This window comes from Cuculus canorus, chromosome 25 (genome assembly GCF_017976375.1).
Source record: "Cuculus canorus isolate bCucCan1 chromosome 25, bCucCan1.pri, whole genome shotgun sequence".
Classification (NCBI taxonomy): Eukaryota; Metazoa; Chordata; class Aves; order Cuculiformes; family Cuculidae; genus Cuculus; species Cuculus canorus.
In genome coordinates, this window is record NC_071425.1 from 264,674 (window position 1) to 287,512 (window position 22,839).

The 22,839-nt window shown below is 62.7% G+C and overlaps 5 protein-coding genes and 1 long non-coding RNA gene across 8 annotated transcripts; 4 read left to right on the forward strand and 2 right to left on the reverse strand.

Moving 5' to 3' along the window:
• Positions 1–296: 296 nt before the first annotated feature.
• G6PC3 (glucose-6-phosphatase catalytic subunit 3) lies at positions 297–4,271 on the reverse strand. Of its 2 annotated transcripts, none has more exons than XM_054088336.1 (6): positions 3,665–4,271; positions 3,207–3,313; positions 1,808–1,898; positions 1,366–1,554; positions 1,106–1,247; positions 297–1,016 (listed from the first exon to the last, which is right to left on the reverse strand). In XM_054088336.1, exons 1-6 carry the CDS (start codon positions 3,880–3,882, stop codon positions 645–647), a joined length of 1,119 nt encoding a protein of 372 aa, XP_053944311.1. In that variant the 5' UTR covers positions 3,883–4,271; the 3' UTR covers positions 297–644. The 2 variants fall into 2 exon arrangements, with proteins under 2 accessions (XP_053944311.1, XP_009569455.1); XM_009571160.2 differs by having other exon boundaries at positions 1,366–1,484; positions 3,665–4,266.
• Positions 4,272–4,454: 183 nt separating this feature from the next.
• Positions 4,455–12,792, forward strand: LSM12 (LSM12 homolog). Its single transcript, XM_054088615.1, has 5 exons — positions 4,455–4,624; positions 7,549–7,682; positions 11,154–11,263; positions 11,670–11,796; positions 12,012–12,792. The coding sequence occupies exons 1-5, from the start codon at positions 4,504–4,506 to the stop codon at positions 12,102–12,104; spliced, it is 585 nt and encodes a 194-aa protein (XP_053944590.1). The 5' UTR covers positions 4,455–4,503; the 3' UTR covers positions 12,105–12,792.
• Positions 12,793–13,021: 229 nt separating this feature from the next.
• Positions 13,022–15,147, forward strand: TMEM101 (transmembrane protein 101). Its single transcript, XM_054088614.1, has 4 exons — positions 13,022–13,311; positions 13,992–14,172; positions 14,251–14,397; positions 14,624–15,147. The coding sequence occupies exons 1-4, from the start codon at positions 13,175–13,177 to the stop codon at positions 14,930–14,932; spliced, it is 774 nt and encodes a 257-aa protein (XP_053944589.1). The 5' UTR covers positions 13,022–13,174; the 3' UTR covers positions 14,933–15,147.
• LOC128854580 (uncharacterized) lies at positions 14,718–15,592 on the reverse strand. Its single transcript, XR_008453585.1, has 3 exons — positions 15,462–15,592; positions 15,154–15,236; positions 14,718–14,856 (listed from the first exon to the last, which is right to left on the reverse strand). It is a non-coding gene; the product is annotated as an uncharacterized LOC128854580 (long non-coding RNA).
• A 1,263-nt stretch (positions 15,593–16,855) lies between these two features.
• LOC104068293 (peptide YY) lies at positions 16,856–19,630 on the forward strand. 2 transcript variants are annotated; one of them, XM_054088616.1, is made up of 4 exons: positions 16,856–17,023; positions 18,376–18,563; positions 18,758–18,829; positions 19,402–19,630. In XM_054088616.1, exons 1-4 carry the CDS (start codon positions 16,880–16,882, stop codon positions 19,424–19,426), a joined length of 429 nt encoding a protein of 142 aa, XP_053944591.1. In that variant the 5' UTR covers positions 16,856–16,879; the 3' UTR covers positions 19,427–19,630. The 2 variants fall into 2 exon arrangements, with proteins under 2 accessions (XP_053944591.1, XP_009569451.1); XM_009571156.2 differs by having other exon boundaries at positions 16,901–17,700.
• Positions 19,631–20,830: 1,200 nt separating this feature from the next.
• On the forward strand, positions 20,831–22,553 carry LOC128854581 (pancreatic hormone-like). The gene is made up of 4 exons (XM_054088618.1): positions 20,831–20,886; positions 21,488–21,668; positions 22,121–22,191; positions 22,391–22,553. Exons 2-3 carry the CDS (start codon positions 21,490–21,492, stop codon positions 22,182–22,184), a joined length of 243 nt encoding a protein of 80 aa, XP_053944593.1. The 5' UTR covers positions 20,831–20,886; positions 21,488–21,489; the 3' UTR covers positions 22,185–22,191; positions 22,391–22,553.
• Positions 22,554–22,839: the final 286 nt, after the last annotated feature.

A 22,839-nucleotide genomic window follows, 5' to 3' on the forward strand; every position in this document is an offset into this window, starting at 1 on the left:
GTTTGTGTTCCCAATCCAGCATCTCCTCTCCTGTCTCTGTTGGAGTGGGACAGACGTCCCAGGGCTTCATCATTGCCCCGTGTGCCTCAGTTTCCCCACTGACAGCAACAGGGCTGAGCCTTCCCATCCATCCAGGGTGACCCTGGGCTGTGGAGCTAGGCCAGCCCGGCTGTGGGGGCTCCATTCCCCCTGTCACCTCCTGCCCTGCCTGGAGGTCCCCATCCACTCCCTCGCTCCCTGCCCTGGGGGCCCCAGCTCTGCCCCTGCCCCCCTCTTCCAAGGACTCGTAGCTGGCAGGTTGGTAACAGTGCCTTTATTTGGCCAGAAACAGGGTGTCTCCTCCAGCAGGAGGGGGATCCTGGCAGGGAAGGGGGTCCATCCCCTCCCTACCTTACAGGGTGAGGCTGAACTAGGAGAACAGGTGCAAGGGGAAGTGGGCTGAGGTGGGGGTGTCCCCAGACCTGCTGGGGCACCCTCAGCTCTGCCAGCCCCATGCCAGGGGCAGGGTTCCTGCTGCCCTGGGTCTCAAGAACTGGCTGGTAGTCCCAAGGGGACGGGAGTGCCCTCCTGGCCGGGGCCCTCACGGCGTGGAGCCACAAGTGATGGGCACAGACGAGGGCAAAGCCAGGAGGAGGGCACAGGGCTCACCAGGACACGGGGGGGACCCCTACTCGATGTGGAAAGAGCTCCATGGGCAGATGAGGAGGACGAGCCGGGGCAGGAGCGATGCCACCAGCCAGGGCCCAGCAGTGTACTTGAGGAAGCTGGTGACGTACCACAGGGTCACATTCGCTGGCTGCGGCAGCCGGTGCAGGCCCTGCATGGCAGCCAGGGCCAGCACAGCACCAGCCAGACGCTGCCGGTAGTCCAGGCGCTGCCCCTGGCGCAGCGGGAAGCCCGCAGCCAGCCCCAAGCCCAGGGCACTGCCGGCATCGCGGCACACGGAGGCGAAGGGCCGGGTGTCGAGGCGCAGCCAGGCGGGGTTGGTGCACCATTTGGTGGCCAGATGGATGGACCTGCCAAGAGGGGCAAGTGGGGAATGGGGGGAGCTTGGGGGCTGGCCCCCTGGGGCTGCCCCTGCCCGACCCCACCACCTCGCCCTCACCAGTCGATGTCGATGCCGGCAGCGATCACCAGCCTGTGCAGGGCCAGGGCGCCGAGCAGCAGGGCCAGCGCAGTGGCCATGAAGAAGACCGGAGTCCGGGCGACCGGGGTGTGGGCCTGCAGCCTCCAGCCCAGGGCAGCCCCTGCACAGAAAGGACAGGTGGGTTTGGGTTGTGGGATGGATGGGGGTCTCAAGGGGAGGGGAGGGTGCCCAAGACACCCTGGGCAGGGAGACAGAATGCGGACCCCAGCCCCACTCACCAGCCAGGATGCCACCGACCACCTGATGGGGGAAGTGGGCCAGGACAAAGATACGCGAGAGCCCCACGGCGAGCAGGAGCAGCACGTACGTGCCAAAGGGGGCCAGCTTCACCGCCGGGCTGGAAGGCAAGGAGGGTCCAGCTCAGCGCTTCCAAGTGCACCGTGCCAGGCAGGACAGGTTTGGCCTCACTTGACAGGAGGAATGGGCAAACCATGGGTGAAGATGGCAAAGAAAAGCTGCTTGGTGGGGCAGGGGCTGTGGAGCCTCTGGGGCTGCCAGAGCAGAGCTGTGCTCCCCCAGAGCCATCCCGCTGGCACGGGAAGGTGTCTCCCACCCTGCCGTAGCTGTTGCCCGCCAGGGGAGGGTCCCACACCACATCTCCCTCTTCCGAATGGGGCTTTGGTGGTTCCCAAGTGCCAGCTTCCCCACCCCGTGACTCGCCTCCTGCAGTGTGTGGATGCCAGCGCCGTCAGGGTGGTGACGAGTGGCCAGAGGGCTGCTCCTGTGATCATGCAGTGGCCAGAGGGGCTCCCTGCGAAGGAGAAGCATGAGACGCTGGACACGGGGTTGGGGGGCACCTGTCCCAGACAGAGAGATGAGGACGCCGCTTTCCTCTCAACCCGGTACCCCCCTAGATGACAGCCATGGCCGGCGCAGGGCCTCGGCTTGAGGACAGGATCCTTTAGGCTGGAAAACACCACATCCACATGGCTTTTAAACGCCTCCAGGATGGGGATTCCACTGGTGCACTGGGCAGCCTCTGCCAGTGCTTGACAGCCCTTTCTGTAAAGGAATTTTTCCTAATATCCAATACAAACTGCCACCAGCACAACTTCAGGCCACTGCCCCCCAACATTCAGGACTTTCCTCTTGTCCCATCACTTGCTCCTTGGGAGCAGAGCTTGATCCCTCGTCTGGCTCCAGCCTCCTTTCTGGGAGCTGCGGAGAGCGACGAGGTCTCCCCTCAGCCTCCTCCAGACTAAACAGCCCCAGGTCGCTCAGGTGCTCCCAGAACCCCTGGGCTCCAGACTCTTTCCCAGCTCCGTTCCCCTTCTCCGGACACGCTTTGGTCCTTCAATGTCCTTTTTGTACCAAGGGTCCCAAAACTGAACCAAGGATTCGAGGTGCAGCTTCACCAGCACTGCGCCCAGGGGGGCCACCCCTTCTCTGCTTCTGGTAGCCACCCCATGGCTGATCTGAGCGAGGATGCTGTTGGCCTTCTTGGCTACCTGCACCACTGCTGGCTCATGTTCAGCCGCTGCTGAGCAGCACCCCTAGGTCCTTTTCTACCATGCAACTTTCCAGCCACTCTCACCCAAACCTGGAGTGTTGTCTGGGATTGTCGTAGTCCAAGCACAGGACCCTGCACTTGGCCTTGTGGAACTCCATCCTGTTTGTCTCAGCCCACAGATGCAGCTTGTCTCATCCCTCTGCAGAACCTTTCTGCCCTCTAACAGACTGACACTCCTACCCCACTCGGAGAGGACAACACAAGCTGGTGTCGGTGGACAATGGTTGCCTGTCTCAAACCCCAGGCAGGGATGCAGCTCCGTGGGCAGGGAGGCCCGGCCACCCGCAGACTGGTGGGTTCCCTGGCCCCAGAGCCACCTGTGCCAAGCAACTGTGGCACCCAGCCCACTCCCTGCTGCTTGCTTGTTTGCTGCGCCCTGAGGTGCTGCCGACAAATGGCTTTCCTGCTCCGAGTATCCTGTCAGCAGCCTCCAGCCCCAGTGTTCCCATTGGATGGGGCCTCCTGACTCCTGCAGCCCTTGCCTACGGATCCCAGGGCCTATGGAGATGCGGGGGGGAAAAAAAAAAAAAGCTTTTGCCCACAAGTCACCTGGTCCTGTTTCACAGGAGACGGGGAACTGGCGCAGCGCAATCGGCTCCGTGCTGGCGAGCCCGGACTCATGGACCCACCAGAACAGGCGCTCCCCAAACAAGAACCTGGAGAGGAGAGAAACCATGGGGCAGTGAATGGCCAAACGCAACCCAGCACCCTCTCCACCCACCCCTGTGGATCAGAGGGCTGAAGCCAGCACCAGGAGGGCAGGATCCATGCTAGTTCTTATGACTCCTGGGCTTTTGTCTGTTGTGAATGTCTGGTAGATGTGTTACCGCCGCTTGGGCAACCTGCAGGAACTCCGCGCACTCTCAGCGTGGTGCAGGCAAGGAGCAGTGCATGCCTCTGCCCGCCGCACAGAGCCCACAGTTGCATTTCTATTGCGAATGCACCATCACTCAGCCCTCAGGCATTGCCTGGTGCACGGGACCCCGTGATGCCCAGCTCCCCCTCACCATTTGAGCACCACGTTGAGCCACTCAGCCACCAGCCCGGTCCACAGTACTGACACACCCACGCTGCGGTCGAGGAAGTAGGCGAGGGGGAAGAAGACAGTGAAGATGCTTTTTGGATCGGCCAGGGAGGTCACTGTGACCCAGAACTTCTCCAGCCAGGGTGGCCCGGACTGCAGCGTGGTGGCGAAGCGGACGCTGGCGGTGTACAGGGCGTCCATCGCTGCCGGGACCTCGGGTTCACGGCGGAGGGGCCACCAGCACCGAGCCCAGCGAGGGGCAGCACCGGGGGTGTCCTGGCCGGGGGCAGCGCGGGTCAGGGAGCAGCGGGGCTCCCGGTTCTCCTGGGGCTGAGGCCTCTGTGGGGCCGGCCCGGAGCCTCCCTGGGGCCTCTCGGGGTTCTCCCGGGGCTGGGCTATCCCTAGCGCGGGACCGAGGCCCCTGGGCTCTCCCGGGCTCCACCCGCGGACCTGAAGCCTCTCGAGGTCCCCCGGCCCGGTTGGCACCGCCGCCCCCAACCCCGGCTCTCACTGCGCCTTCGCCACCTCAGCGCCCGCGGGACTGGACGGGGCGGCGCAAGGGACAAACAAGGCGCGAGGGGCGAGCACCCCCCCCTTCACCCCGCGCGCGCAGGCCGGCCCCGCCCTCCCGCGCACTTTGATCACGCCCCCTCAGACACCGCCCACTAATGACCCCGCCCCACACCGCGGCCACTCCCTCTTAGTATCTGTTCCCGCCCCTCACGTACTGTCCCCGCCCCCTCACGCATTGCCCCGGCCCCTTACGCTCTGGCCCCGCCCCTCACGCCCGCAACCCCCCCGCCCAGCCGCTGCGCCGAGAAGATGGCGGCGCCGGGCGAGTACTTCAGCGTGGGCAGCCAGGTCTCCTGCCGCACCTGCCAGGAGCAGCGCCTGCAGGGCGAGGTCGTCGCCTTCGACTACCCCAGCAAGATGCTGGCTCTTAGTATCCGCCCGCCGCGCCCGGCCAGTGCGGAGGGGAAGGGGGTTGAGTTGAGGGGGGGCTGTGAGGGGAGGGGAGGGCCCGGGGAGGGGCTGAGACGAGGGCCTGTGAGGAGAGGAGGGGGCTGAGACGAGGGCCTGTGAGGAGGGGAGAGGACTGAGATGAGGGGCTGTGAGGAGAGGAGGGGGCTGTGAGGAGGGGGGCACTTGTGAGGAGGGGGGGGCGCTGAGATGAGGGACTGTGAGGAGGGGAGGGACTGGACGAAGAGGGAGGCTGTGGGGCTGTCCGAGCTGAGGGGCTCTGAGGAAAGGGGATTTGGAGGTGGGGCTGTAAGGGGAGGAGGCTTGAGGGTGGTGTGTGAGGAGAGGGAAGCTCTAGGGGGCTGTCAGATGAGGAGCTGTGAGGGAAGGTGGGGTCTGGAGGAAGAGAGGATCTGTGGGGGACTCAGGTGAGGGGCTGCAAGGAGAAAGGGGATCTGGGAGGTCTAGGAGGGGCTGTAAGGGGAGGAGTTTTGAGGGTGGGGGAGGCTGTGAGGATGGGGGAGCTGGGGGGGTGTCAGAGATGAGGGGCTGTGAGGGAAGGTGGGATTTGGGGGGGTTCTGAGATGAGGGGCTGCGAGGAGAGTGTGGATCTGAGGGCGAGCTGTGAGCGGGGGGTGGGGGCTCTCAGTGGGGTGACGTGAGTTGGGGTTATCAGGGGACAGGGGCTCTGTAGGGAGATTGGGTGAGGTGAAGAGCCCCATGCTGGGGTTATTGTGGGAGTGGGGTGCCCTATAAAGGGGTTTTGTGTGGAGAGGAGCCCCCAGTGGGTTTTTTTTTGGGGAATGTGGTCTTCTGTAAGGGGATTTTGGGGTACTGAGGACCCCTGCATTGAGATCCTTGGTGAGAGTGTGGGGTCCATAGGGAGGTTTAGGGGATTGAGGAGCCCTGTAGTGGGGTTACTAGGGGTGAGGCCTTGTAGTGGGATTCATATGGGGGCAGTGCCTATAGCAGGGCCTGGACGGCGCTGCAGTGCCCTATAGGGAGGTTTGAGGGGAGCAACCAGCCCCATGGTGGGGCTGTTGGGGAGCCCTAGGTTGGGATTGTGGGGGGTCGGTGCCATACAGGAGGGTTCGAGGGAGGTTAGGAGATGGTCCCATAGAGGCCTGTGGACAGGGTCTCCCTTGTGCCGGGCTGTGTGGCTGTTAGGGAGGCACAGTGAGGTCTGGGGGGACACAGGGGCACCCCACAGGGTCCTGGGAGGGGGGAGCTCTCCTTGGGGGTGGGCTTTTGGGGGCAGGAGGAGCCCTGTGAGGGCTGAGGGGATGAGTACCTCTTTGGGGGTGCAGCAGCATGGTGAGGGCTCTGGAGAGGTCAAGAAGGATGGGGGAGGCCTAGGAGGGGGAGATCCCATAGGAAGTGTTGATGTAATGGGGGAGTAGGAGACCACCGTGGGGTTTGGAGAGGTGGAGGGGTTCAGTGGGCCTGTGGAGATTGAAAGGGAAGCCGTGGAGTTGAGGCAAGGACCCCTGAGGAGGGGAGGACTTGGGGAGAGTGATACGAGAGATCTGCGGAGCCCTGTGGAGTGAAGTGGGGTGGCTGTGTCAGGAGAATTCTCTGTGGCTGGTGGGGTGAAGGGAACAGGGCCTGGAGCTGCCCTGGGCTGGAGAGTGAAGATGATGTCCATGTATCCATGTGCACTTAGCTCTCATCTGCCAGTGAGGGGAAAGCAGGGAGCTGGGGAGGGGGGCTTAGCCCCAGGTCGGGTGTCGTAATGGGATGGAGAAGTAAATGCTTGGGGCCCCGGTTGGATTCCAGAGGGAATAGATGGGTGCTGGAGGAGCTGGGAGAGGGGCTTGGCGCCTGCAACTGTGGGCAGTGAGACAGGAACAGCCCTGCTGGGTGTGCGGGACTGGGGACCCATCCTGGCTGAGCTGGGGCGGCTCTGGTGCGAGAAGCTCCCCAGCCTCGAGCAGAGGCTGCGGGAAACTTAACTGGCGTCCAACAGGTTGGTGTATTGCATGCTGCTGGTCTGTGTTGGAAGGGGCTGAGCTCTTCCACTGTGGCTGCCCCAGTCCAGCTCTTCCTCCCAGAGCTGGGATGCTTCCACAGAGGAAGAGATCAGGGTTCCCAACACATCCCTTGTTTTCTCGCCTGTGCTGAAAGGCATTTGCCGGGGAGGCCTTGCTGTGCAGCCAGGCTCAGGGGGCGAGAGGGGAGGAAAAGTGGCCTCTGTGAGCATCTCTTCCAAGGAGGAGATGGCGTTTGTGTGGAAGAGGCTCTCTGTGCTGTGCCCTCAGCTCTTTCCAGCCCTGAGGGAGCCACGTTAATGGCACAGCCTCCTGTGGAAGAGGTTGCGCAGGAATCGGTGTAGCTCTGGAAGGGTTTTTTTTTCTAGGGATGGTGCATTTATGCTTCCCAGTCATGCTGCCAAACCTGGCCGTGTCCAAGTGCCACCTGGAAGGCTTGCGAGGGCCAGGAGGCCATTCAGGGAGCTGCTTCTTCCCTCCGCACCGAGGATGTTCCTGGGAGGCTCTGGCTTGGCCACTGCCTGCCAGAGGGGGAATCATTGGCGTGTGAATGGCGAAGGTGCAGTGGTGGTTGGGGTTCACTCCCCGTGTGCCGCAGCAGGGGCACTGTCAGCAGCACCTCTGCATCTTTGGCTGGTACTCAGTGGTGTTTCTGGAGGAGACCATGCAGCATCCTGGGCTGTGGGTATCTGGAAAACTTGTACTGTAGTTGGGACAATCAAATCGGTATCAGCTGGGCCTGATGCGAGATGAGTAGCATGGCTGGGGTGTCGTGGGCAGCCCTGTCCTAGGCAGGGATGGGGTAGTGGAGAAGATCCCTGAAAAACAGATCTTCTGGTTCATTCCAGGACAGGTCTGTGCATCCAGCTTGTAAGAATCTCCCTCGGGATTTGTTTTCCTTAATGTTTCTCCCCTCCAGAATGCCCATCTTCCAGCGGAAAGCCCAATCACGCAGATATCCTGCTTGTAAACTTACAGTATGTTTCAGAAGTGGAAATAATCAATGACCGCACGGAAACGCCTCCTCCTTTAGCCTCACTCAACGTTAGCAAGGTAAGGACCTGCCCCGGTGGGCTCTGAGGTGCTTGCTTCTGGGAGGGGAGGAGGGATTCACTTCGGGAATCCGTGTCTGGGATGAGACAGCTTCTAAACTCTGAATTGCCTGCTTCAGTCACAGCCCACCATGGTGCTGTTAAGGGTTCAGACGATGGTGCTTTGGGGATGTCGAGTCTCCATCACCAGCTGCAGGGGCATCTGTCATGAGGCTGCAGCTGGTTGACCCTCTCTGCTTCCTGATGGCTTAGCAGGGAGCCGAGGTCCTGGGCCAGGGAGAGGGAATTCCTGGCTTTGTTTCAGCCAGGAGCCCATCCTGAGTCTGAACAGGAGGCTGGAAGTGGATCCTGCTGCTGCCCTGGGGCACCCACACACCCTTTGGGCTGTGGTTGTGGTGTTTGCTCCAGTGCTGGCTGGAGCTCCCAGCATGGTCCTGCTGAGTGGATTTAGTGCCTGAGTGACACTGGAAGCTTAGTAGACGGCCTTGCCCTGTACCCTCCTTGGAGGCCGCTCTGCTGCGGACCAGCCCCCTGCGGCAGCAGGAAACGTGGATTTCTGTGCTGGCAAGCAGGTGCGAGTTGCTGTCTGAAACAGACTGAGAGTGCCGGCATCAGGACCTCTGTAGTGGTTTCAGTAACTTTGGGGCTGCGCAGCACCTTCTGCCTCAGGAAAAGCCCAGCGGTCTCGATCCCGCTGGCTCTGTGGCAGCACCAGCACCTTTGCTCGAGGGATGTGGTGCTTTGCTGGCCAGAGGGAAGGGAGGATGGGGCTTTTCCTAAACGTGAACAGGTTCTTTCTCTGACCACAACTGACTTGAATGCTCAAATGAAAACCTGGATAAGATGGGCATGGCTGGTGCCAGTTCTCTGCTTCCCTGAGCCCTCGTTGCTCCTCCTGGTGCTCTGTCCTTCAAGATTACGAATGCACTAGAGTGTGTTTTGTGCTCCTGTGGATGGTACAAGACAAGGTTTGGCTACAGTGGGACCCCCCTCTGCCTGCATCCCTCATCTCCAGAAGCAGGGTGGATTTTGGTGAACCCAATGGGCAGGGGAGTGGGTAGGAGCCATGAAGCAGGGGTACTTAGAGGGATTTTGAGGAACTGCTTTTCATATACCCTTCTGGAAGGGGGTTGGTTCTGACTCCCATGGATGGTGTCAGAAGAAGGGGACATGAATTCAAGCCCTCGACGCTGTGGGAAGTGGCTGGAAGAGGTCTGGCTGTGGGGCTTTTCCATTATCACCTCCTTGTCCCACGTGAAACCCTCCTCTCCTGGCCGGTGGTTTGGTGTCATGAGGGTAGCACCAGCTGTGTGTCCATAGCTCCTGTGGGTTATTTCCTGGGGGATTAGCACATTGGCGAAGGTCTCGGATGACACAACTGCCATGAAGATCCAACTGCACACTGTAATTCCATTGAGTGAAGCTGCTGGGAGTGTGGCTGGGAGGAGGATGGGCCTGCTGAGGGGAAAACGCCCCATGGGACTTCAAATGCTCACTTCTGTCTTTCTGGGATCAAAATAATTGCTGTGGATTTGTTATGAGGGTAGGGAAACGAATGAAATTGCATCTTCCATGGACAGAAGTCAGTGTGCAGCCACCTTGATGCGCTGCCTGGGATGTGCCATGCTCGGCTCTGCTCACTGGGCTGCTGGCACCCGAGCAGGACCGGGGGCCATCCTGGTGGTGGGGGCTGTGGCACCGCACTTGGTGCCCCTCACTGGCTGCTCTTGCCACACTGGCTTTTCCGTCATTCATATGGGCGTGAATAGGGAAGTGACTCATTCATTCATGCCATCGCGCAAGGTGTGTATCACAGTCTCTCCGGTTGCCCTGGCACTTTCTGCAGGGCGATGTGCAGCAGCGTGCCAGGAGGCTGTTCTGAATGCTTAGGTCTGGGAAGCTGGAAGGCATAGGCTTGGTGTGTCTGATTAATTTCTTGTTCAGGGATAGTGGTGAGGAATAGGGAGAGCACATCCCATTGCAGGGAAACGTGAGAGCCGGGGGTGTGGACAAGAGCTGGACCCCTCTGCCTCAGTGTGTGTCTCTCCTGGGGTTGCATGGGGAAGGGGGGCTGATACAACCACTGCTCGGAGCGGATGGAGCACCTGGAGGCCTGGATGCGAGAGTTCTAAAAGTGGAGAATGGATCTCGATCTGGATGCACAGAGCGGTGGCTGTGCTGCCAGCCTGGCTGCAGGAAGCGGGCTGCTGGGTGGGCAGAGATCTGCTGGAGGAGCCTGGCGAGGGCACAGCAGAGGAGATTTGTGCCCAGACGTGCCATGGAGAGGATGCTTTGGGAAGGGCAGTGGAGCCAGTTGAGAATGAGGAACACTGGCTCTGGGGAACAGCCTCGGCCAAGGAGTTGGTGTGGCTGGTGACCATGTGCGTGACTTGGATGCAGGAACGTTACTGGGCAGCATTGTGCCCAGTCCTGCAAACCAGTTTGTGAGCTGGACTGGTGGTCTTGGAGAGGGCAGTTCCTGCATGGAGCAGGGCAGGTGGCCGCAGAGACAGCTCGTGCTGGGAGAGGTTCTCATCCCAAGGATTCCGTCCCCCTGTTAAGGCTCCCCATGCTCAGGCAGGCTGCAAGCAGGGAAACCTACCCCTTCCTGGCATTATTTGCTCCAAAAGTACCCCCCAGGCAGGAAAAGCCCGATTCCACTAAGTAGGGGCTTTGGCCTCATGCAGCAGAGAAAGCTGGTTTGGCCTGGGGAGGTTCCTCCTGGGAGGAGGAGGAAGAGGAGGCCTGGTGTGGGTGGCAGTGCTCATGTGGCTCTTGCACTGCGGCAGCTCCAGCCGGGAGCGCGTCCAGCGCCGCCTGTCCGTCTTATGCCTCCAGGCAGCTGCAGCTCCTTCTCTTGCAGCTGCTGCCTTTAATGCAGGGGACACTGGGATTTGGGGCTTCCCCTCTCTGCTCTGTGGCTCTGCCGACGTAATCGCGCATCCCCACACATGGGGGGATTGTTTTTAGAATAGAATAATTGTCCTGTGAGAAAGATGCTCCTATTCCTGCATGGTCCATGTGGAGGCATTTACATCCGACGAGCCCTCACCTAATGTTTATTCCAGGCTCATTTTCCCCACCTGTGTCCCTCGATTAAAGAGCAAGCAGCAGTGGTTTGGATCTGAAATGCAGTGATTAATTTGGAAAAGGTGGAGGGGAAGGGGATTAATGGATCTGCCCTGGCAGCTGATTCCCTCCCGGTGTCTGCATCCCTAAGATATTGGGGGTGATGCAGGCATTACTGGTGGCATCTGGAATTATGCTCTGTCCTGAGATCTGTGTGACGCCCCAGGATGTGCAGGGAAAGATGTGGTGGGAGGGTGGGAATGGCAGGCACGCATGTCATTACCCTGATCTAACTGGGGAGCTGGACAGCAAGCAGCAGAGCTGCTGCTGCGGAGGGACCCGCGTCCCCGTGGAGCTCTGAGCCATGCTCAGCCGAGTCCCACCTCTCTCTATCTCCCTCCAGCTCGCCAACAAAGCTCGGACGGAGAAGGAAGAGAAGATGAGCCAGGCGTATGCAATTAGTGCTGGTGTCTCCCTGGAGGGACAGCAGCTCTTCCAGACTATACACAAGACGTAAGTCCCCCTCGTTGGTGCCACCTGCACTCTATCTCTGCTCCTGGAGCTGCCTGGGAGTCACTTGTACCCCTGCATAGCCCAGGGAGGGATTTGCATGGCCCGGTCCCCTGGGTTCGCCAGGAGATGCTGCCAGTGTGTCCTGGTACACAGTGGCTGGAGCCACATGGTCCTTGGGGCAGGGGATGGCTCCTTGCCCGGCTCCTTGCCTATCCCTGCGGGCTCTCACCTGTCTTCTCTTGGGTGCCCAGGAGGTTCTGGGTAGCTCTCCCTTGGCAAAACACAGATGTGAGGCGGGCCGTGGGGCCGTGCTGGGGCAGGTGGCGGCTCTCGGAGAGGCCAGGGGATGCGGGAGTGTGTCCCAAGCCTCATGCGTCGCTCATCTGATCCCTATTCCCCCCTGCAGCATTAAAGACTGTAAATGGCAGGAGAAAAACATAGTTGTGATGGAAGAAGTCGTTATTGCCCCTCCCTATCAAGTGGAAAACTGTAAAGGCAAAGAGGGGAGCGCGCTGAGTCACGTACGCAAAATAGTGAGTACGGGGATGGGGTCACATCCTCAGGGACACACACCCATGGTCCCTCCTTGGGGGGCTCCTCCTGCCCATCCCATCCTGAAGGGCTTCCGTTGCCCCTTCCTGGTGGTCCCCTGCCCCTGGGGTGGCTCCCCCTGCCTGTCCCCATCCCAGGGCTCTCTCCTTCCCACCCACTCACACCCCTCTCCGTGAATCCCGTGCCCCCACTGCAGGTGGAGAAGCACTTCCGCGACGCGGAGAGCCAGAAGGTGCTGCAGCGTTCCCAAGCCCCGCCGACACAGAAGGAGACGTCCCTCTCGTCCTGAGGCCGCCATGTGCCGGGGTCCCCCTGCCCTCCCCTTGCCAGGGTGGCCGCGGCAGAGGGCGGGGGGGGACACCTTTTATCCCCCGATCAAGCTCATTACCGGGGAGGGGCCCCCCCCCCCCCCCCCCCGATTCCAGACCTTAGACTTTAATCCAACGAGAAAAGAGAATAATTTAAACTCACGATTACCTGACTAACCGCATTCTTTGCTGCCACATCCCACCCACCGCGCAGACCCCTCGCTTACAGGTTTTGCCCTCTTTTTTTTCCTTCTCTCCCCACCTCCCCCCCCCTTTGCAGAAGGGGCCCCTTTCCCCCCCAACCCTTAGTGTGTGGGGGGGGGCTGTGGTGGCTGAGCCGGGACCCTGTGACCAGTGCGGCCTCCTTTTCATTGGTTTGCACAGGGCAAGGCTTGAATTTCTCTCTATTTTTTGTCTCTTTGACTCCCTGGGTCTTTATGGAAACCCGGGGTCGTGGCAGACCCCCCGATCTGCAGCCCCCCGGGCATGGATGGGGTTTCCCCCTTTTTATTTTTCCATTTTTCCCCATTTCTGCCTCTTTTTGAAGTTTTCCTTCCCCCTGTGGCCGCGCCCCCTCCGCCCCCGTTTTGTTTTTAAAGAACGGGCCGGGGCCCGGTTCCCGCCCTGCCTCGGGAGGAGGGAAACGTGGAGAAAAAAAAAGATTTAAAAAAAGGAAGATTTTTTTAGTATTGTTTAGCAAAAACAATAAAACCCGGAATTTTTTTAACCACCACCGGTGTCCGGTGCTCGGGGGGCGGGGCGGGGCTTAGGGGGCACTTCCGGCGGGGTTCGGACGCGGGGCTGGTACGGTACTTCCGGGGGCGAGGCTTAAAGAGGCGTGGTTTTATACGGGACGGTGGTTGTGCGACACTTCCGGGTTGAACTAAGGGGCGTGGTTTCTCGTAGGGGGCGGGGGCTTGGGGTCATGACTGTTGTACAGGGGCGGGGCTTGTACAGGATTTCCGGTAGGGCTAGAGGGCGTGGTTCATGCAGTGGGCGGAGCTTGGAGGGGCCGGGATAGCACTTCCGGGGGGGAGGGGGCGCGGGAGCGATGGCTGCGGGGTGCGGGTGGCGGCGGCGGGCGCTGCGGCTGTTGACGGCGGGCGGTGCGGTGCTGCTCACCCGCTTCCCCTTCTGGCACTGCTTTAGCGGGCTCCTGCTCTGCGCCGAGCGTGCCGGCGGCCGCCGGTGCGGTGGGAAACGGGGCGGGAGGGGACCCTAGGGAGTCCTAGTGTGTGCGTAAACCTGGGGGGCTCGGTCTGGGGGTTGTGTGGGACTAGGAGGGGACCTGGGGGGGGGAGAGGGGGTTGGGGGCAGGGATGTGAGGGAGTGCCTGGGGGTCTCGGGATGTCGGGCTGGGGGAGCCTAGTATGTGTTGGTGTGGGGCTGGTGGGGCCTGGGTGAAGGGTGGAGAGGGGGCTAGGGGGTCTCTGCGGCTGTGGGGGGAGTGGTGCTGGGGATGTGTGTGGGGCTGAGGGGGCTTGGGTGAAGGGTGGGGAAGGGGCCTAGGGAGGACCTGGGGCTGTGGCAGTGCAGAGCTGTGGGGGGTGGGGGCGCCCCTGAGGTGCATGTGGGGCCTGAGCTGGGGGAATGGGAGTGTGGGGGTGGTGGGTGGGCAGAGGGGTAGTCGGGGGGCTGGGGCAATTGGGGGGCTGTTGAGGGCACAAGAGGGGCTTTTGGAGTGTGGGGACTGTGGGGAGAGCATGGGGGTGGCTGTGGGTTGCACTGTGGGGGGGCACAGAGGGGCTGTGTTGGGGTTAGGGGCTGAAGGAGGAGCTGGGAGGCAGAGGTGAGTGGGGGGTCTGGGAGTGTGCAGGGTCAGGGGTGGTTGGGGTGGGGGCTGGGGCTGGAGCTGCCGTGCTCCCCAGGAAGCCGGACATCCCCGTCCCCTACCTGTACGTGGACATGGGGGTGGCCGTGCTCTGCGCCAGCTTCATGTCCTTTGGGGTGAAGCGCCGCTGGTTTGCCCTGGGGGCTGCCCTGCAGCTCGCAGTGGCCACCTACGCTGCCCACATTGGCGGCCACGTCCACTACGGTGACTGGCTGAAGGTGAGATCCCTCCCCCCCCCAGTGTTCTCCCCATCTCTCCCTGGTCTCAGGGACGCAGGGTGACAGTGCCTGGCACAGGTGCGGATGTACTCCCGGACCATCGCCATCATTGGCGGCTTCCTCATCCTGGCCAGTGGCGCCGGCGAGCTGTACCGGCAGAAACCGCGCAGCCGCTCTCTGCAGTCCACGGGCCAGGTCTTCCTTGGCATCTACCTCATCTGCCAGGTACGGCACTGGCACAGCTGCACCTGCCCCCATGGCCAGATCCGAGGGGTTCCTTCTGAGGGGAAGGGTCAAAGGAGCACAGGCAGTGCCACCAGTGCAACCCACCAGCGGCACCATTGCTACCAGTGCTGCCACTGGCATCTCTGCCAAGTGTGACACCAGTGCTGCCAATGCTGAGTGCCAGCAGGGGCACCGCTGCCACCAGTGGCTCCATCCCCGTCCCCAGGCATACTCCCTGCAGCACAGCAAGGAGGACCGCCTGGCCTACCTGAACCACCTCCTGGGTGGGGAGCTGGCTCTGCAGCTGCTCTTTGTGCTCTACGGGCTGCTGGCTCTCGCCTTCCTCTCGGGGTACTACGTGCGTGCGGCGGCGCAGGTGTTGGCTGTGCTGCTGCCCCTCGCCATCCTCCTCATTGATGGCAACATCGGCTACTGGCACGACTTGCGACGCGTCGAGTTCTGGAACCAGATGAAGCTCATTGGGCAGAACGTTGGCATCTTTGGAGCTGTCGTCATCCTGGCTACGGATGGCTGATTCTTTTAGAGAATTGGCGCTATTTATTCTTTTTTTTTGTTTTTTAATTTGTAAATATTTGATAGCTTTGCCGGTGGCCGGGGCGGGCACTGCCCCGGGTTGAGGGAGGGCTGGGGGGCTCCTGCCTGCAGGGTACTGGCCACTGTGTGGCCAGGCCCCCTCCCCGTCGGGGTCCCCATGCCCCGGGAGTGTTTTTACTGATGAAATGAGAGATCTTTTACCTCGTCCTGGGCTCTCGGCTGGTCTGTGTCAGCACGACTGGGCCCGGTCACTTCAGGGGGGCTGGGAGCAGCTTTGGGGAGAGCTGGCAGGAACAGTTTTGGGGGACCTGACATGCGGCACGATGTGGGCAATCCTGAGTGCTCCCCTCCCTTGGGTGGGGAAACTGAGGTAGGGGGAGCGGGGTCTGGGTGTTCTGCTAGTTCTGCAGATGCTCGGTTTGAGGTTCCTGCAAACCTCAGGAGGATGTTCAGGGGGGTCATGGCGAAGGGCTGGCAACCCCCAGTGTCCCCGTGGGCTGTGTCCTCACCTGTCTGTTGCCGTCCCCATGCCGGCCGGGTGGTGGAAAAGCAAACAGGGCTGATAAGGCCCTTCCTGCGGGGAGGGGGCACGCATGGCCCCTAATGCGCCTCCGGCGGAACCAGGGGCCATAAAGTGCGGGCAAGCGGCAGGGCCCTGTTTGCTCTCTGTGCGCCTCCGTCCGGCTCCTTGGGCTGGGGGGGGCTCCGAGACCCCCCGGGCGCTGTGAGGGCTCCGGTGCTGCCCTTCAGCCCGGACCCTCCTCCTCCCGTGGGAGCGATGAGGGGCGCCATACGCACCCCCTGCCCCACTGGGGCTGCTCTGGGGGGGCTGCAGCTGGGCCCCCATCTCCTTGTGCCAGGGAGGGCTCCCACGCGCAGAGCCATCCGGTGACCTTTGGACGGTGGCTGTTTGCCGTCACTGGGGAAATGGTGTGGAAAACCCTGGCTCTGTTCTCCCCGTGGCCCAGTGGGGTCTGCTTGGTGCCGGGGAGGGCACCTGGACCCTGACCCTCGCTGCCCCCTCGCCTCAGGGCCACCCAGGAGCACGCACTGCTGCCACCGCTGCCCCATGGGGTTTGGTCCCGGTGGGACTGTGGGGTTGGTGTTCCCCCTATTGGGACCCCCGTGGTGGGGGGCTCTGCTGCTGGGGAGGGGCTCAGCCCCCTCCGGGCAGTGCTGGATTCAGCCTCACTGCCTCAGTTTCCACGTGGTGGGTGCTGCATGGGGGTCCGCGGCCACATTGATCCAATCATCCCTGCCATCGACCCACGCCTCCGCCTGTGGATGGAAGAGGCACTGGGCTGGGGGCTGTCCCCCCACAGTGCTGTGACATGCAGCTGTGCTGTGGGCACCGGTGTCCCCAGGGCCAGGACCCCCGCAGCCAAAGCTGTGACCCCACCGCCGCTTGCTGGGGTGACCGCCAGGCCAGACGTGGGGAGTGTGTCCCCTTCAGCCGGGCCAGTGGCACCCCACAGTGTCCCACTGAGCCGTGTCCCCTCCAGCCATGTCCCTGCCACTGCTTGGTGGGGTGACAGCCAGGCCAGGCGTGGGGAACGCATCCCCTCCAGACGGACTGGTGTCACCTGCAGGGTCCCCACTGAGCTGTGTCCCCTCCAGGGAAGCCATATTCCTTCCAGCTGTGTCCCCACAGAGCAGTGTTCCTCTGGGCTGGGCTAGTGGCACCTGCAGGGTCCCCACTGAGCTGTGTCCCCTCTGTCCATCTGCCCAGAGACACAGCCCCTTCTGGCTGGGAGCATCCTGGGGTTTCAGGGCCCCGTCTGCTGCATCTCCCTATCCCAGCGACCGCACGGTGGCTTTGGTGGAGACGCAGCCCCTGCTCGCAGCACGTCCCCACCGAGTGCCTCAGTTTCCCCCCACAGTGCTCGGCTAGATGATTGCTCCTTAATGCCAAATCCATAATGAATTAATGTCCCCTGCCTGGCGTGGAGGAGCGGAAAGGGCAGCTCATCTGTCCTGGAGGGCTGTGACAGCGGTCGATGGTGGTGACGGGGGCTGTGGTAGCAGCTCTGTGCCTGCTCTGCTGTCTGGGGAAACTGAGGCAGCCGTGGCGGTGAGCTGTGTCCCTTTCCACTGTGCTTATCCCGTGGCCCTCGTGCCAGCCGCATGTCCATGTGCTGTCTCTTGGCGGTGCCGTGTTTGTGTTCCTGCATGTGGCTGATGTCCCTGGTGCCACTGCCATGTCCAAGGCTGTGGGGGGGCTGTGGCTGGGTGTCACACCCATGCCCGTGTGCCATGTTCATATGCCACATCCATGTGTGACATCTGTGCTCGTGTGCTGTGCCCATCTGGCATTGCCATGTGCCCATACCATGTCCCTGGGCTGTGCCTGGCTGTCACATCCATGCCCGTGTGCCGTGTTTGTGTGCCGTGTTCATGTGTGACATCCATCTCCCTGTGCCATGTTTGTGCGCTGTGGCTGGGTGTCATATCTGTGCCCATGTGCCGTGTTCAAGTGTGACATCTGTGTCCGTGTGCTGTGTCCGTGTCACATCTGTGCCCGTGTGTTGTGTCCGTGTGTCCCGCCTATGTCCCTGTGCCCTGCCGTGGGCTGGCGGGGGCTCTGCGTGCCGGGCGCTGTCGGGGGTGTGGGGGGTGCCGGGTCCCCGCGGGTCTCACGGGCGAGGGAGGAGCCAGCAGCCACCCCCGAGGGGATAAAACCCGGGCGCAGAGGAGCTGCCCTGTCCCTGCGCTGTCACCCCAGCCCTGCTGTCACCTCCCGCCTCCGCTGTGAGTGTGGGGACAGCACGGGGACCGGACTGGGGTCCGGGAGGCTGGGACCCCCGGGAGAGGGACCCTGGGGTTCTTGGAGAGGAGGGTCCCCTGGGGGCAGAGGTTTAGGGGGTCCTTTCGCTGGGTGATGTCCCTCAGGCTGAGGAGGGGTCCCTGGGAGAGACGCGTCCCGCTCGGGGTCTGGTGCAGGGGTCCCTGGGGATGCGATGTCCCTTTGGGGAGGGGGGAGAGGGTTCCCGGGGGTCCCTGGGAGGGAGGTGGCCCTTTGGGGACCTTGAGTGGGCTCTGAGATCCCTGGAGGCACGATGTCCCACGGGGGTGGGGGGTGGCCTTTGGGAGAGAAGTGTCCCCGTGGGACGAGGGGACACTCCTGGAGTAAAAAGGTCCCTTGGGGGACTGAGGTGCTGAGGGGGAAGGAGGCATCCCCTTGGGGGGCAGAGGGCACCCCGGGATGTGACAGCCCCATGGGGACAGGGAAGTGAGATCTCTCTGGTCGGGGGCTGCTCTGGGCTGGATGGGGGGCAGTGGGGGTCCCCAGGGTGATAGCAGGTATATGAGAGTGATGGGGGTGCCGGGGGCGATGGTGGGTCCCTGGGGACAATGGGGGTCCCCAGGGGTGATGTAGGTGATGCACACACGCCTTGGGCATCCCCACACCCCGTTGTCCCCCAGATGGTGATGTCCCCGCGGCCGTGGCGCATGCTGGCCGTGCTGGCCCTGTGCACGCTGCTCTGTCTGGGCTCACTGGTGGCTGCGTACCCCCCAAAACCCGAGAACCCTGGGGACGACGCCTCCCCCGAGGAGATGGCCAGGTACTTCTCAGCCCTTCGCCACTACATCAACCTGGTGACGCGGCAGAGGTGAGCAAGACGGGGGACACACACGTGTGTGAGCCCGGCAGCACTTGTGCAAGCCCACTCTTTTGCAAACCCATCAGTTTCCATTTGCGTGCTCGTGCATGCCCCTGTGAGCTCCCACTTGCACGTCTATGAGCTCCTGTTTGCACACTCATGCACCCTTTTGCACACGCACCCACATGCTCCATGTCCCGCAGGTACGGCAAACGTGCCAGCCCCGAGGCTTTGGTGTCTGGGCTGCTCCTCGGGGCCAGCAGTGATCGGTCACGGTGAGTGTCCCCATCCCCGTCCCCATCCCTGTCCCCATGTCCCAATTGAGGTTCCCACCACTGTCCCCATCCCTGTCTCTCCGTCCCCATTCCCATACTCATTGTGGTTCCTGTCCCCATCCCCATCACTGTTCCAGTCGAGGTCCCCATTCCTGTCTCCCCATCCCTGCCTCCCCATCCTCATCCCCACTGCTGTTCCTGTTCCCATCCCTGACCCCATCCCTCTCCTCATCCCTGTCCCCATCCCCATCTCCATCCCTGTTCCAATTGAGGTTCCCACCACTGTCCCCATCCCTGTCTCTCCGTCCCCATTCCCATACCCATTGTGGTTCCTGTTCCCACCCCATCCCTGTCCCCATCCCTGTGTCCCTGTCCCTATCCCTGTCCCCACTGCAGTCCCTGTCCCCATCCCTTTCACTGTCTTCATCCTCGTCCCTGTTCCAGTCGAGGTCCCCATCCTTGTCCCCATCCCTGTCCCCACTGCCCCGTGCACAGGGAAGGGGCTGCACCCTCTCCTGCACCCTAGGGTGGGGGTCTTGTGCCCCCTTTCCTCACGCCAGTTCTCCCTACAGGTACGACGATGACTCTGCGTGGTGACCAGCTCCCCCATCCCCTCATCCCCCAAATCCTCCCCGTCTCCGTCTCCCTACGGCACCGGGGCTCTGCCGCGGGGGTGTCCCCGGCACCTAAAACCAGCACGGCCCCCCCACCGGGAGGGCAAGGGGCCCCCAGAGCCCGGCCCGGGGTCTCCTGCTGGGGGACCCTGGCCCTGTCCCCTCCCCGTCACTGTCAGGGGGTCCTGCACGCCCCCCCCACGCCCCCGCCAGCGGCAATAAAAGAGCACAAGTGGGCACTTGCCTGGGCTGAGTGTGCTGGGGGGTGGAGAGGGGGGTGGAGAGGGTGGGGGAGGATGGAGAAGGGATGCAGGGGGTCTGGAAAGGGATGGGGAGATGAAGAAGGGTCAGAGGGAGGTGCGGGGGGGACGGGGGGGGGGGGGGCTGGGAGAGGTGTGAGGTATCCTGGGAGGTGAGGAGCAGATGGAGGAGGGGAGCAGGGCACTGAAGGGGGGGTGGGAGGGGAGTTGGGTGCGCTGCGGGGCTGGGGCACACTGGGATTGGACACTGGGGTGCACTGGGAGCGGGGGAGCACCGGCAGTGGGTGATGGGGAGCGTTGGAGTTGTGCAATCTGTTATCAATGGGTTTTGGTGTGTGAGGGGTGCTTAGGGAGGGCTGTGCACGGCTGGGGGGGCATACGGGGTGGGGGCTGCAATGGCATTGGGAGTCCTGGGGCACAAGGGGAGATGAGGGGTGGGTACTGGGGTGCACTGGTTCCTGGGGTGCTCTGGCTGTGGAGTGCATTGTCTGGGTGTGCTGACACCTGCTGTGGGGTCCTTGTGGGGACTGGGGACATCGGGGGCTGCGTCAGGGCTGGGCCAAAGCCTCCCTGGCTGGGGGGCCCCCCACCCCCCAGACCCAGCTGGGTGAGTGCCTGGTGTCAGACCCTTCACCCATCCAGCCCCCGTCTCCATCCCTTGTCTGCTCCAACAGTGTCGCCAGTGTCCCCCTGTCCCACTCGCTGTCCCTCTGTCTGTCCCTCTGTCCTGCTGCCCCCTCTCCCGCCAGCCTCCAGCCTCCACCTTGCACCCCACTCCCCTGCTGCCCCCCCCTCTGTCCCCACCATCCCTCACTCCAGGACGAGATGCTCTGGCATGGACACCGGGACACCCGCATCCTGGGGCCCCGCCGGGAGCCCCCCCGGCCCAGGGTCAAACATTAACCAGGGCCATGCGAGGGTCCAGGTGTCCCTGTCACACCTCCCTCCCCCCCCCTCCGCCCCCCCCAAATGGCCCCTGTCCCCCTCGATGGCCCCTGTGCCCCCCCCCCCGGCGACGTGGCCACCTGGACACAGGTGCTGCGTGGCAGGGTGACATCAGCGGGGGAACAGGGGGATATAAAGGGCCCCACTGCCGTGGCAGCGGTGTCACCCAGGACCCGGGCGGCCGGCAGCAGCGTCCCCTCGTCTCGCCGTGTCCCCGTGCCACCACTCGTGGAAGCAGGTGAGTAGGGACAATGCTGCGGGTTTGGGGTGGCAGCGGCTGGGCTGGAGGCGCAGGGGGCGAGCAGAGGCCAGTGAGCATGAGATGTGCACGGGGGGTGTGTGCATGTGGGTGTGAAGAGTGGTGCACGCACATGTGTGCTCCAGGAACAGAGCTTTGTGAACCCTGGGAGCAGGGAGCACGTGTGTGTGTGTGTGCGTGCGCGCGCGTGTGCACGCTTGTGCACACAGCGTGTGTGTGCTGCAGGAATGGAGATTATGTGTGTGTGTGTGTGTGCGCGCACACCCAAAGCAGAGCCGGGTGCATGTGGGCGTGCAAGGGGACATGTGTGCGTGTGTCTCTGTGTGTGTGTACCCTGCGAGTTGGAGGTTGGTGTGCTCACAGACCTGAGCACGCTCTGAAGTGTGCATGTGCACCTGCATGTGCCGAGTGGCCTGTGTGTGTGCACGTGTGTCTGCATGTGTGCATGCATTTGTGCACATGCATTTGTGCACGTGTGCAGCCGGGCAGTGTGCATGTCCGTGTGCATGCCCATGTGTGTGGGGCGTGATCCTCAGCGCGGTGCCCGGCATGGAGCCTGAGACCGTGGTGTGGGGTGCAGCCATGGCTCCCCGCTGGCCGTCCCTGCTGCTCCTGGCCTGTGCGTTGGTGCTGCTGGTTGGGCACCGCAGTACTGCCAGCCCTGAGCAGCCCACCTACCCTGGGGACGACGCGCCCGTTGAGGACCTCGTCCGCTTCTACAATGACCTCCAGCAGTATCTGAATGTGGTCACACGGCAGAGGTGAGTGTCCGGGAGCAGCTGCAAAACCCCTGTGCATGCCGCACCGCTGCAACGCACCCTGGTTGCAGCACACTCCCTGCAGCAACGCGCTGCCCCGTAGCTCTGTGCTCCCCACTGCGATGTGCTCCCCCTTGGAAAGGGCTCCCCGTTGCCCTCAGCACCCCACTGTAGCACGCTCTCCCCACCGCAGCGCCCTGTTGCGCCACGCTGCCTTCCTGCAGACTGCTCAACTGCTGCCACTTCTCCCTGTTGCGATGCAATTCCTGCTGCAGAGCTCTCCCTGCTGCAGCCTGCTCCCGTTGCCACCTGCATCCTGCATGTTCCCTGTTGCAGCCGCTGCTCCCTTGCAGCCGGCTGCCTTGCTACTCCCTTTGCTTGCTGCAGCCACCCCCCCATCGCACCGTGCCACCCATTGCGTGGTGCTGCCCCCAGTAACGTTCTCCCTCTTGCAGGTACGGGAAGCGGTCAGGCAGCCGTGCGCTGGGCGAGGAGCCCTTCGGCACCGTGGGGTGTTGATCCCCAGGTAAGAGTCGGCAGTCAGGGGGGTCTGCACAGCAGCCAAACTGGGGGGCTGAGAGCACCCCTGGTGGCATCCGTGCCTCAGTTTCCCCAGTGGGTGCTGTCCTGGGTGGAGGCAGGAGAGTTCTGGGGTGAGGAGCAGGGGGTTGGGGTGCCCGGGGGGGGCACTGGGTGTGCAGGTGTGCTGATCCTTCTTCTTGCAGGGGTGGCATTGCAGCCGAGCGGGTGAAGAGGAGCGTGGGCGGCACAACCCCTGCTGCGCCTGCTGCACCCACCACACCTGAAGCACTTGCAGCACCCACAGAACCTGCAGCACCCGCAGCACCTGCAGCTGCTGTCACCCTGGGGCCAGGATGGCCCCCAAAATAAAACCCCCTTGCAGCCACCTCCTGCCTCTGCCTGCTCAGGGGGACGAGGGTGTCTGCGGGGACACTGGGAGCACTGGAGCTGGGGGCACTGGGAGCACTGGAGGCACTGGGGACAATGGGCATACTGGGATGCTGGTACTAGGGACACATGGGTGCCCTGCTGCGTGGGTCACTGGGTTGCCTCTGCGCTGTGGGGCACAGTGTGGGGCTGGAGAGCACGGGGGCCTCGTATGTCCCCGCACATGCCTGCAATGCAATCACACCCGCACACGCGTGTGCAATGC

What these genes read in the sequence shown, in the direction of transcription:
- LOC104068293 (XM_054088616.1), top strand. Translation starts at nt 16,880, where the DNA reads ATGTCCCCTGCCTGGCGTGGAGGAGCGGAAAGGGCAGCTCATCTGTCC. An exon ending in AAACTGAGGCAGCCGTGGCG is followed by an intron (nt 17,024 to 18,375) that starts GTGAGCTGTGTC and finishes GTTGTCCCCCAG; the next exon opens with ATGGTGATGTCCCCGCGGCC. An exon ending in GCCAGCAGTGATCGGTCACG is followed by an intron (nt 18,830 to 19,401) that starts GTGAGTGTCCCC and finishes TTCTCCCTACAG; the next exon opens with GTACGACGATGACTCTGCGT.
- LOC128854581 (XM_054088618.1), top strand. Translation starts at nt 21,490, where the DNA reads ATGGCTCCCCGCTGGCCGTCCCTGCTGCTCCTGGCCTGTGCGTTGGTG. An exon ending in AATGTGGTCACACGGCAGAG is followed by an intron (nt 21,669 to 22,120) that starts GTGAGTGTCCGG and finishes TCCCTCTTGCAG; the next exon opens with GTACGGGAAGCGGTCAGGCA.
- G6PC3 (XM_054088336.1), bottom strand. Translation starts at nt 3,882, where the DNA reads ATGGACGCCCTGTACACCGCCAGCGTCCGCTTCGCCACCACGCTGCAG. An exon ending in CTCCTGTGAAACAGGACCAG is followed by an intron (nt 1,899 to 3,206) that starts GTGACTTGTGGG and finishes TCTCCTTCGCAG; the next exon opens with GGAGCCCCTCTGGCCACTGC. An exon ending in GCATCCACACACTGCAGGAG is followed by an intron (nt 1,555 to 1,807) that starts GCGAGTCACGGG and finishes CCTCCTGTCAAG; the next exon opens with TGAGGCCAAACCTGTCCTGC.
- LSM12 (XM_054088615.1), top strand. Translation starts at nt 4,504, where the DNA reads ATGGCGGCGCCGGGCGAGTACTTCAGCGTGGGCAGCCAGGTCTCCTGC. An exon ending in CCTCACTCAACGTTAGCAAG is followed by an intron (nt 7,683 to 11,153) that starts GTAAGGACCTGC and finishes ATCTCCCTCCAG; the next exon opens with CTCGCCAACAAAGCTCGGAC. An exon ending in TTCCAGACTATACACAAGAC is followed by an intron (nt 11,264 to 11,669) that starts GTAAGTCCCCCT and finishes TCCCCCCTGCAG; the next exon opens with CATTAAAGACTGTAAATGGC.
- TMEM101 (XM_054088614.1), top strand. Translation starts at nt 13,175, where the DNA reads ATGGCTGCGGGGTGCGGGTGGCGGCGGCGGGCGCTGCGGCTGTTGACG. An exon ending in ACTACGGTGACTGGCTGAAG is followed by an intron (nt 14,173 to 14,250) that starts GTGAGATCCCTC and finishes TGCCTGGCACAG; the next exon opens with GTGCGGATGTACTCCCGGAC. An exon ending in GCATCTACCTCATCTGCCAG is followed by an intron (nt 14,398 to 14,623) that starts GTACGGCACTGG and finishes CCCCGTCCCCAG; the next exon opens with GCATACTCCCTGCAGCACAG.